Source organism: Rhinatrema bivittatum, chromosome 19 (assembly GCF_901001135.1).
Source record: "Rhinatrema bivittatum chromosome 19, aRhiBiv1.1, whole genome shotgun sequence".
Classification (NCBI taxonomy): Eukaryota; Metazoa; Chordata; class Amphibia; order Gymnophiona; family Rhinatrematidae; genus Rhinatrema; species Rhinatrema bivittatum.
The window spans coordinates 18,555,471-18,568,222 of NC_042633.1; the positions used below are offsets into that span (position 1 = coordinate 18,555,471).

The 12,752-nt window shown below is 50.3% G+C and overlaps 1 protein-coding gene across 6 annotated transcripts in view; it reads left to right on the plus strand.

The window, feature by feature from the left end:
- LOC115080763 overlaps positions 1-12,752 on the plus strand; it is a 168,623-nt gene that overhangs the window by 86,461 nt on the left and 69,410 nt on the right. For all 6 annotated transcript variants that reach the window (XM_029585152.1, XM_029585155.1, XM_029585157.1 and 3 more), the window contains 2 exons: positions 10,263-10,346; positions 10,796-10,897. In XM_029585152.1, coding sequence (XP_029441012.1) covers positions 10,263-10,346; positions 10,796-10,897 — 186 coding nt within the window. The remainder of the gene's footprint in view (positions 1-10,262; positions 10,347-10,795; positions 10,898-12,752) is intronic.

Genomic DNA, 12,752 nt, shown 5'->3' on the forward strand with positions numbered 1-12,752 from the left:
CAACCTGTTCGGGGACAAGCTGCAGGAAACAGTCTCATTGCTGACTGAGCAGAATGTAGCAGTTTTGTCACTGGCTTCTCCGTCGGACCTGTGTATGGGTGCGAAGCGCTACTATACAGTGTACCGTAAACCCAGCTTCCAGAGACGTCCATTCCTTCTCTACCCGCCATACCGGGGGCTGGCTTTCCAACTGCCACACCAGCCTCCCCAGCAACCTCATCAAAAGAGCAGATCCAGAGGCCAACGGCAGCAGCGCCGGCCATCCACCCCTGCACCGAAACCCCCACAGAGATTTTAGACCATGCAGGGCCACCACCATCAACCTCGGTGGGGGCAGGATAGCACATTTTTTCAACGCCTGGTCCGCAATCGCATCCGACTGATAGGTGCTGGACATCATCGGTGACGGATACAGACTAAACTTCAAATATTTCCCCACGCTTCCCTGGATAGCGGTCTCTCGCAAGGGCCTCTCAACACTGCAGATCCTCTGGGAGGAGCTGTCTATGCTTCTCGCCCAACAAGCCAGCCAGGTGATTCTACTGCGTCAGTAGGGAAGGGGATTCTACTCCCCGTATTTCCTCATACCCAAGAAGTTGGGAAGCCTTTGCTGCATCTTGGATCTCCGGGAGCTGAACAGATTCCTCCTCAAGGAAAAGTTCAAGATGATGTCCTTGAAGACGATCATACCCTTCCTTCAGCCCAAGGACTGGATGTGCTCACTGGATCTCAAGGATGCCTATTCCTACATTCCTATGCACCACTCCTTGTGGCACTACCTGTGCTTCCAGTCCAGTGGGCAGCACTACCAGTACAAGGTGCTCCCTTTTGGCCTGTCTTCTGCCCCCCAGGTTCTTCACCAAATGTCTGGCAGTGGTGGTGGCCCACCTCCGTCGAAAGGGGATTCAGCTCTTCCCTTACCTGGGCGATTGGTTTGAAACCTCAGACGACTCGACCCTGCAGCAACATCTGAAGGAATCAATGACTGCTTTCAGGGACTAGGACTACTGATAAATTACAAAAAGTCCACTCTCTGGCCCACTCAAATCCTACAGTTTATAGGAGCAAGGCTTGACATGCTATCCAATAGAGCGTTCCTGCCCATCGACCGAGCAGATGCCTTGCACAACTTAGCCAGGTGGTTGCTATCCACTCGGAGCACTTCAGCCTATCAACTCCTCACACGCCTAGGCCACATGGCAGCGGCGATGTACATGGTTCCACACACCAGGCTACACATGCATTGCCTACAGTGGGGACTAAAGGCTCAGTGGACCCAATATTGGCAACCATTGTTGGACACAGTCTACCTTAACTGGTCCATCCGCAGGGATATCACTTAGTGGCTAAGTCCGAGGCCATTCACGAGGGGTGTGTTATTCCAACAGCCACCCCAAGGAGTCATCCTGACCACGGATGCTTCGCACACAGGCTGGGGGAGTCCACATAGGCCATCTGCAGATGCAAGGCCTATGGTCTCCATCGGAGAGAGCTCAACAGATAAACCTCTTGGAGCTTCGAGCAATCTGAAACCCCCTGAGTACCTTCATGGATCAGGTTCGAGGAAAGAATGTCAGGGTTCACATGGACAAATCAGTTGGCCATGTTCAACATCAACAAGGAAGGAGGGTCAGGTTATTGGAGGTTCTGCAAGGAAGCGGTAGCCACTCTGGAGTTGGCCACCCAGCACTTGATCAAGTTGCAAGCCACTTATCTCCCAGGGGTGGCAAATGTGCACGCAGACCACCTGAGCAGAGTTTTTCACCCGCATGAGTTGTCCTTGAACCAGAGCGTTGCGGACGACATATTCACCCAGTGGAGTACTCTGATCATGGACCTGTTCGTGACCGTACACAACAGGAAGGTACGCGAGTTCTGCTCTGTGTTTCCAAGCCCACTGAGATTAGCACAGGATGCTTTTCTTATCCTGTGGTCGAGGGGACTTTTCTATGCCTACCCTCCCATTCCCCTGCTGTCCCGAACGGTCCAGAAGTGCATGGAAGACGTCACCAACTTAATCCTGATAGCCCCAGCCTGGCCGCATCAACCGTGGCACACCTACCTCGTCCGGCTGTCAATAGCTCCACCCATTCCCCTAGGTCACGGCAGGGATCTCCATTCGCAAGAGGGGGGTATCTTAGACACCCGATGCAGTCCTCTTTTCATTTTACAGCCTGGAGATTGAAAGGACATTACTAACAGAGCAAGGGGTTTCGTTCGAGGTCCAAAACATCCTCATCTCCTCGCGTAAACACTCTATGAGAAGAAATTATCACCTGAAGGGGAAAGATACTCCAACTGGTGCCGGTGACACCAGGTAGAAGTATTTGCTTGTTTGCCCGAAACTCTACTTGACTACCTGCTCACGCTATCCGTCAGGACTGGTGACAGCCTTGGTGTGGGTACATGTCAGTGCAATAGCAGCCTATCACCGCCCACATAATGGCCTTCTGATTTCGTCACACCCATTGGTGTCTCGCTTCATGAGAGGCCTCCTACATCTCAGACCCCCAGTAACGAAACCTCCCATGCCCTGGAACCTGAACCTTGTTCTCGAACAGCTCGTGCTACCTCCGTTCGAACCAATGGACAGTTCTCACATTAAGTACTTGACATGGAAGATGGTGTTCCCAGTGGCCTTGACATTGGCCAGAACAGTTAACTAGTTGCAGGCACTGGCACACTACCCTCCTTATCTGCAGTTTCACCACGACAAAGTGACCCTTCGGACTCACCCTTCTTTTTTGCCCAAGGTGGTCTCAGCGTTCCACCTCAATCAGACTATTATTCTTCCCACATTTTTCCCAAAACTGCATAACCATGCCATAGTATGCCTGTTGCATACCCTGGACTGTAAGAGAGTGCTTGCTTACTACAAGCGAAGAACTCAATGCGGATCACAGGGCCTCGCAGCTATTTGTCTCCTTTACCCTGAATGCGCCAGGGCTACCAGTTGCAAAACAGACCATCGCAAGTTGGATTTCACAATGCATCCGATTCTGCTACTCTAAGCGCTCCCACTCACTTCCAACCAGAGTAAAGGTGCATCATGTCCGAGCGGTGGCTACATCGGTTGCTCACCTGTTCAACGTGCCGCTCCTAGACATCTGCAAGGCTGCCACATGGTCGTCATTGCATTCCTTCACTGCCCATTACTGTCTGGACCAGCAGGCGTCATCAGATGCAACGCTGGGAACGGCGGTGCTGGCTCACTTCGCGAGAGTGAACCCTCCATGGCTGTCCACGGTAAGATGGGTTGGGCTCGCGGAACGGATTCAGGGTTAAGGGCTGGGGCCCTTGTGCCAAGTGAGGCGCAACCCGGGAGCTGGGGACTCCCAGACAGCAAGGCTAATTAAGCCCTGCTATCGACGGGAAAAAGCAAGTTTGCTTACTGTAAACAGTATTTCCGTAGATAGCAAGATGAATTAGCCATGCAGACCCACCCCCCTCCCTGGACAACCTGAGGAGAGTGAGGGGGAGGGGGGGATTTTGTTTCAATTTTTCTCTGCTATATTCCAGACTGAGGGAGCAGGGGGTGCTAGTCCCCGCGGGAAGATGCACGCAGCCGCACAGAGCAAAGCTCTGTAACTGCTAGATGAAGCTCCGCCTTGAGGCCGCCGGAGGACGTCCCAAACAGCATGGCGAAATCATCCTGCTATCTACGGAAACACCGTTTACAGTAAGCAAACTTGCTTTTCTGTTCAATAAACAGAATTCTTCTAAAAAAAAAAAAAAAAAAAGCAGAGTCCCAGAACAGATCCCTAGAGTACTCCACTATTCACATTTCTCCATTGGGAACATTTACCATTTAGCCCTACTCTCTGTTTTCTATCTTTTAACCAGTTCCAAATCCACAATAGGATACTGCCCCATACCCTGGGCTCACTCTTCCATTGCCCTGTATTTCAGTCTTTCCCCAAATCTCCATCGCTCAAATAACACTGGCAAATAGAAAAGAAAATTATTCTTTACCTGCTAATTTTCATTCCTATAGTACCAAGAATCAGTCCAGACAGTGGATTATCTACCCCTTCCAGCAGATGGAGTCAAATAGAACTTTGAAGGATGCTTCCTTATAAGATAGTGCACTAATCCTCAGTATGGAGTATATCAAAACAAAGAGGAAAATCAGGATGGATCAAGAACAATAGAATTAAGTAACAAATAAGTGTGCAAATGGCACAAAACAGTGTCAAACAACAAACTTGCAGAATGAACCATTAACCAGCCAAAGGAAAAAAGGCACTGAAGAACAATTTGAGCAGAGAGGCAATTCCAAACCCAATAAACAGTCAGTGAGGGCGTCTGGACTGATCCTTCGTACTACAGCAACGAAAATTAGCAAGTAAGGAATAATTTTCTTTTCCCTGTACATACCAGGATCAGTCCAGACAGTGGGATGTACCAAAGCTTCCCTACGTAAGGTGGGCCCCGGAAAGCCCTGCTCGAATGACCCTAGAGCCAAAGGAGTCAAAAGTAGGTGACTGTATGTGTAGACTATAATGACGAGCAAAGGTATGTAACGATTTCCAAGTTGCCGCTTGTCAAATCTCCTGGAACGAGACCGATTGCATCTCCGCCCAGGAAGTAGCCTGAGCTCGAAGAGAATGGGCCTTGACACCCACCGGAGGTTGTCGACCCGCTCCAATGTAGGCCACCGAGATCGCCTCCTTCAGCCAGCGAGCAATGGTAGTTTTCGACGCCTTGGCCCCCTTCTTCGGACCATGCCAGAGAACAAAAAGATGGTCCGACAAGCGAAAATTATTAGTGACTTCCAGATAGCGAATGAGGATATGCTTGACATCTAGCTTGCGTAGATCCGCCGATGTGTCTGCTGAGAAGGACAGAAGCTCTACCGTCTGATTCAAGTGGAACTCTGAAACTACCTTGGGCAGAAAAGCAGGCACAGTGCGCAAGGAAACTCCCGAATCCGTAAAACGAAGGTAGGGCTCTTTGCATGAGAGTGCTTGAAGCTCCAAGATTCTGCGGGAAGAACAGATAGCTACCAGGAAAACAGTCTTGAGAGAGATATCCTTGAGGGTCGCGGAATGCATGGGTTCAAAGGGTGGTCCGACCAAGATTCGGAGAACGAGATTGAGACTCCACGAAGGATAAAGAGCATGGACCGGGGGTTTCACGTGCTTCACCCCCCTGAGGAATCGGATGATATCCGAGTGAGAGGAGAGGGAAGTTCCCTCTCGTTGATGAAGTAGAGAGCCTAGGGCAAAGACTTGCACTCTCAGCGAGTTGTGGGCCAGACCCTTGTCCAGTCCCTCTTGAAGAAAAGATAGGATCTGAGCCACCGAGGCGGTCCGGGGCGACACAGGTATGGAGGCACACCAGTTTTCAAAAACTTCCATACCCTGATATAGGAGATGGAGGTAGACGTCTTTCTAGCCTTGAGGAGGGGTCGAGATAACGGCCTCTGGGTATCCACGCCGTTTCAACCGGTGCCTCTCAAAAGCCAGGCCGCAAGACAGAAGCGATCTGCCTGGGAGAAAGATATCGGACCCTGATGCAGCAAGCGTGGAAGGTGACCCAGACGAAGAGGTCCGTCCACTGCGAGGTTGACCCCACCAGGGTCCAGCATTACCGGACCCTGGTGGGACTCTATTCTCCGGACCACCTTGCCCACCAGAGGCCAAGGGGGAAACACGTAGAGGAGAACGTGACGGGGCCAGGGGAGGACTAAGGCATCCACTCCCTCTGCACCGTACTGTCTTCTGCAACTGAAGAACTGAGCTGCCTTGGCATTCCGGGAGGTTGCCATTAGATCCAGATAGGGGGGGGTCCCCCATCTGTGGAACAGGAGATTCACCGCCTCCTCTGAGAGTTCCCACTCTCCGGGATCTAGATGTTGACGACTGAGAAAGTCGGCTTGAACGTTGTCTACGCTTGCGATGTGGGAAGCCGCTAGGCGGAAGAGATGAGTCTCCGCCCATGCCATCAACCTGTCTGTCTCCTGCGAGACATGCCGGCTCCTCGTGCCCCCTTGGCGATTGATATAGGCCACAGTGGTCGCATTGTCTGAGAGTATTCGGACTGCGCGATGATGGACGAGAGGTAGGAAGTGTTTCACAATGCATTTACAAGATGCTCTGCTCTGGTCTCCAAGCGATTGATCGGCCAAGTTGCTTGGGACGGCGTCCACTTCCCTTGCGCAGAACTCATCTGACACACCGCTCCCCAGCCAAAGAGACTGGCATCCGTCGTGACGATTACCCATTTCGGGATGTCCAAAGGAACACCCTGGAGAAGATGAGACAGGTTGAACCACCACGAGGGACTGTCCTTTGCTCCCTGCGGGAGAGGAAGGATGGCTTGGAAGTCCCGAGACACCGGCTTCCAGCGGGAGAGCAAGGTGCGCTGTAAGGGACGCATATGTGCAAATGCCCAGGGGACCAGATCGATGGTGGAATCCATGGATCCCAGGACCTGGAGGTAATCCCACGCCGTTGGAAGCGAGAGACCAATGAATTGCTGTATCTGAGCTATGAGTGTATGAGCTCTGTCCGGGGGCAGAGACACCTTGCCCAGCGCTGTGTCGAAATGCACCCCCATGAAGTCCAGAGACTGAGATGGAGAAAGGCTGCTCTTGGCGAAGTTGACCACCCAACCGAGGGAGTGAAGAAGCGTCAACACCTTGTCGACCGCCCGGTGGCACTGGGCTGAGGACTTTGCCCGAATGAGCCAGTCGTCTAGGTATGGGTGCACCAAGACTCCCTCCCACCGGAGAGCGCTAGCTACTACTATCATCACCTTCGTAAAGGTTCGAGGCACGGTCACAAGACCAAAGGGTAGAGCCTGGAACTGGAAATGCTGTCCCCAGAATCTTGAAACGCAGAAAACGCTGATGCGCTTGGAGGATGGGAATGTGTAGATAAGCTTCCATCAAATTCAGGGAGGCCAAAAATTCTCCGGCGTGTACTGCCGCCATCACTGAGCACAAGGTTTCCATCTGAAAGTGGGGAATCTTTAGGGCTCTGTTGACTATCTTCAGATCCAAGATCAGGCGGAAGGAACCTTCCTTCTTGGGGACTACGAAGTATTCCGAATAATGTCCCCGGCCTACTTCCAGGGGGGAAGCGGACGAATCGCTCCGAGAGCCAGAAGCCTGTCGAGTGTCTGCCGGAGTATGAATTGTTTCTGGACTGGCCACATGGAGAGAAGAGGAGCCTGTCTCTTAGCGGCCGAGCAAATTCTAACGTGTAGCCGTGTCTTAGAATATCCAGGACCCACTGATCTGACATGATGTTGACCCACTCCTCGTAGAAAAGAGAGAGATCTCCCCTCTATCCTGGGGATCGGGGAGTGGGCAGGCATAGCTTCATTGTGAAGACTTGGAGGACGTCCCCTGGGCCGGACCAGAGTGGGGCTGTCTTCTGGCACGAAAGGACTGAGTCCAGGATTGAGATCGAGAGGACGGCTGATGAAGAGCTGCAGTCCTTGCCTGGTGGAAACGACGTTGATTCCTGAATCGGCTTCTAGTGGAATTAAAATACCTAGAAGAACGAGGGCGATCCTCTGGCAGTTTGTGTACCTTATTCTCTCCGAGGGACTTGATAATCTGGTCCAGATCCTCCCCAAATAGTAGCTTGCCCTTGAAGGGTAGGGATCCCAGCTGTGACTTGGAAGAAGAATCCGTCGACCAGTTGCGAAGCCAGAGGAGGCGTCTAGCCGAGACTGCAGAAACCATAGATCTGGCCAATACTCTAAGAATGTCATATAGAGCGTCTGCTCCATATGCTATGACGGTCTCCAGGAGGTCTGCCTGAAGTGCTTCCTCAGGAGGCAACTCCTGGGAGCTGAGCAGCTGTTGAAGCCAGCGGAGGCCTGCACTCTGAGCGAAGGAACTACAAATGGCCGCCCGGACCCCCAGGGCGGACACCTCAAACTCTCTTAAGATAAACTTCCAACTTTCGATCTTGAAGATCTCGCAAGGCTGCACCACCCGTTACTGGAATGGTTGTTCTTTTCATCACCGCTGAGACTGCAGAATCTACTTTGGGAAACTTAAGAAGCTCCAGGAAATCATCCGGGAGAGGATATAGCTTATCCATGGCTCTGCTGACCTTGAGGGAGGTCTCCGGAGAATCCCATTCCCTGGATAACAGTTGAAGGAACCTGGGATGGGAAAGTAAGGACCTACACGGTGGACGTAGACCAGCCAGAAGGGTGTCCCCTTTCTTCGCTGGTGGATTAGGCTCAGGCGGGTCCTGAGGGGCCTCAATGTCCAATTCCTGTAGGATATGTGGAATGAGGAGGTCCAGCTCATCCCTCAGAAAGATCCGCAGAACTCTAGGATCATCCCCTTCCAATTGAGCCATAGTTGAAGGTTCATCCAGATCCGGGTCCTGCTGAAGAACAGACCCCCCCCCCCCCCCACAGAGGGGTGTACCAAACGGGCCCTCGGAGAGCTTGAGGTGGTCAGAGGTACCCCTGGTCCCGGGACCGCTGACCCTTGGGCACTCCCCACGGTCTGGGCATTTCCCAAGACCTCAGTGGAATCAGCCATTCTGGGTACCTTAGGAGGAGGAGGTCCCGCCAAAAATTCCTGGTGCTGGCCCATTGTGGCCAGGTAAGCATTGTGAAGCAGGAGAACAAAATCTGTGGAAAACGGAGGTGGCCCCGAAGGAGGAAGAGTGGGAAGATCCCCTGACGGAGGAAAAAGGCTCCAGAGGTGGAACGGGTGTCAAAACCGGCGGCTGAGATGAAAAAGGAGCGTCCTGCTCTTCTCCTGTTAGCGCTGGAGCAGCCGAGTCTGGAGACAAAATGGCCACCATTCCCACGGTCAGCATGATCGGGGCCGGCCCCTGAGCGTCGAGGCGCGCCAGAAGACGAGAACCAGAGTGGCCCGGCGGTTGAGAGGGTCCCTCCCCACCAGGGAGGCAAGCTGTGCAAATCCCCTCGTGGGAGAGGCTTGACCCGGGCTCTCCACAAGCGCAGCACCTGGACGAACGAGGCATGGGGAACCCCGACAGAGCCGCGAGGGAACCAGCTATTCTTAACGCGAGAAACAGGCAAGATTTAAAGCTGCGGGAAGCGGGAAAAACCTCTGCTTCAGCCTGTTCTTCCTCACGCTCACCAGGTTCGTAGCTGTAAGAAGCGGGTAATAGCCTCCGCTTCAGTCCTGCTCTCTCTCTATCCCTCAGCGACCCACAGATAGAGGCACAGAGGAATAATGTCTCTCTGTGCCGGCTGCCCCAAGGAAAACGGCATCTCAGGGGCAGCGGTCGGATAGCAGCCACAGGGGGAGAGGTCGGCACCACCGACTTGCACCCCCCGGAGAGAGGAAGAGAGGAAATGACCTGTCAAAGGAAATAAAAACTAACTTACCCCGACAACAGAGATGGGAGGGGTGGGGAGAGCTGCAAATAGTACTGCCTGCAAGCTATAGAATGCTCCCACTAAAACAGGAGCAGAGGCTACAGGAAAGCTCTCCAAATAATTTCCTCAGAAAATTCAAAATTCAAAGATTTTATTTTTTTTTATTAGACTTGATCCATCCAAAAGAAAGGAAAGCTGAGGAAAATAGAGAATATTCCTAAAATAGCTTTCTAGTCATCTCAGTGGGGAACGAAAGCCACCACTGTCATCTGCTGGAGTCAAGAGAATACTGAGGATTAATAGAGGGTGCACTGCCTTTTAAGGAAGCAACCTTCAAAGTTCTATCTGACTCCATCTGCTGGAAGGGGGAGATAACCCACTGTCTGGACTGATCCTGGTACATACAGGGAACATGTTGGTTCAATCTATTTTTTCAGCCCTGAGCGATAAACAGGATAGAACGGTAAAGCACAAAGTATGGTACTATAAACACTGCCAGTGTACACAGCACTAGGCCAGGTTTACTGCTTCAGTCCTAGAGGTGACAGGCTCTGTATCCCTGCACCCGTCCCCTGATCCCTCCAGTCCTAGAGGTGACAGGCTCTGTATCCCTGCACCATACCCTGATCCCTACAGTCCTAGAGGTGACTGGCTCTGTATCCCTGCCCCCATCCCCTGAGCCCTCCAGTCCTAGAGGTGACCGGCTCTGTATCCCTGTGCCCATCCCCTGAGCCCTCCAGTCCTAGGCTCTGTATCCCTGAGTTCATCTCCTCCAGTCGTAGAGGTGACAGGCTCTGTATCCAAGCGCTCATCCCCCCTGAGCCTAATTAGAACTATCCTTGGCACCTGCCAAACCGTACACATTTTGTTTGATGGGTTCTCTGGCTGGCGTGTGTATCCACCCCATGTTTTTGTTTGCCTCCTTTGATTTGCAGGCAGTGAGCGTGCCCGTCAGGGAAGCTGAGAATGCCTCTATGACCATCATGGATGCACCCATGTCCACAGGCCTGAAATCAGAGGTAGGTTCGCCTTTCTCCCTTGATTAGCAGTTAAGGAATTATCATCATGAGAGTCCCACTCTAACTTCCCAGCTGCATCATGGGAAATGGAGGAGCAGCTGCCCTTCTCTGAGCCAGTAGGAGGGCCCTAGTGGCTTCAGCCTGGTTATTTATTACCCTTCTTTGTTACTCTCCTGGCACGTAGCTAATAGGTGGACTCCTTCCAAGATGTACATACAAGTGTAGGTTTTGCTCATTCCTTGTTTCAGCAGAAGTAATGTGCGAGGACACAAGAGGTGTGATATATTTCTGAAGAGCATCATGGTGTCACTCTGTTTCTAGACCTTGGAAAGCTGTCTGAACACAGGCCTGTGCCTTGTTGTCAGAGGCCCAGTGACAGCTTCTGAATTGACTTCTTTAATGTCATTTGGTTCGGTCCCTCACCAATGTGCTCTCTCACTTATGTTCAGATGCAGGAGAGCTGCTCTGACGGAAGCTTGCTGAGCATGGAGACTTGTCTTCCCTCTCTTACTTCACTTCCAACGACATCAATTGAACACATCAAACACAAGGTAACAATCTCTCTAATTTAGCAACATATGCTGTCAATGCACCTCTTTTCTATGCTGCAATACCCCCTACTATTCCAGTTCTGTCAATTCACCTCACTCCTGCCCTGCAGCACTTTCTATCACAGTACTCGACCCCCCCCTTCTCCGCCCAACAACACACCCAGCTCTGCCAAAGCTCCAACCTACTGCACCCCACACTATATATAGCAACATTCTGCATGCAGATGGCAGAACATCATCCTGACCCACAACTACTACTTATTTAATAATGACATCTATCTACAGATCATGGGCATTGCTTTGGGCATTGAAATGGCATCACAGTATGCCAGCCTTTACATGGCAAAACTAAGAGACATTTTTGAAGGGTTGCCAGTTTAGACCTTTCAAATATTACTGGTGTATTGATGACATTTCTATGATCTGAACTAAGGGGGATGAGATTGTCGAAAAATTTCACCATTCTACAATTGGATTCTCAATAATATTTATGGAAGAGTTAACTTTTAGATACCACAGTTTCTATCAACAATGGCCATCTACAAAAATCTATATTCAGGAAACTGACTGAGAGATGCAGCTACCTTTTTGTAGATCCACCTTCCACTCTTTGCAGACAGAAATGTCCATTATACACAGCCAAGCCACAAGGTATCACTAAGAGAAAATTTGAGAAGAAGTTGGCCATAGAGGCAAAATCTCACAATAAAAAATGTTAAAATATATCCGAAGCAGAAAGCCTGCAAGGGAGTCGGTTGGACCGTTGGATGATCAAGGGGTTAAAGGGGCACTTAGAAAAGATAAGGCCATTGCGGAAAGATAAGGCCATTGCAGAAAGATTAAACAATTTCTTTGCTTCAGTATTTACTGAAGAGGATATTGGAGAGATACCCGATCCGGAGAAGGTTTTCATGGGTAATGATTCAGATCAACTGAACCAAAACATGGTGAACCTGGAAGATGTGTTAGGCCTGATTGACAAACTGAAGAGTAGTAAATTGCCTGGACCGGATGGTATACATCCCAGGGTTCTGAAAGAACTAAAAAATGAAATTTCAGACCTATTGGTAAAAATGTGTAACCTATCATTAAAATCATCCAATGTACCTGAAGATTGGACGATGGCCAATGTAATCTCTATATTTAAAAAGGGATCCAGGGATGATCCAGGAAACTATAGACCGGTAAGCCTCACTTTAGTGCTGGGAAAAATCATGGAAACTTGTTATAAAGAATAAAATCACACAACATTTAGATAGATATGGTTTGATGGGACACAGCCAACATGGATATACCCAAGGGAAGTCTTGTCTCGCACATCTACATTTTTTTGAAGGGGTGAATAAACATGTGGATAAATGTGAACCAGTAGATGTAGTGTATTTGGATTTCCAGAAGGCGTTCGACAAAGTCCCGCATGAGAGGCTTCTAAGAAAACGAAAAAGTCATGGGATAGAAGGCGATGTCCTTTCGTGAATTACAATCTGGTTAAAAGACAGGAAACAGAGAGTAGGATTAAATGGTCAGTTTTCGTAAACAGTGGAGTGCCTCAGGGATCTAAACTTGGACAGGTGCATTTTAATATATTTATAAATGATCTGGAAAGGGGTATGACTAGTGAGGTGATCAAATTTAACTGATGACACAAAATTGTGTAGAGTAGTTAAATCTCAAATGGATTGTGATGAATTGCAGGAGGACCTTGCAAGACTGGAAGATTGGGCATCCAAATGGCAGATTAAATTTAATGTGGACAAGTGCAAGGTGATGCATATAGGAAAAATAACCCTTGCTGTAGTTGCACAATGTTAGGTTCTGTCTTAGGAGTTACCACCCAGGAAAGAGATCTAAGCGT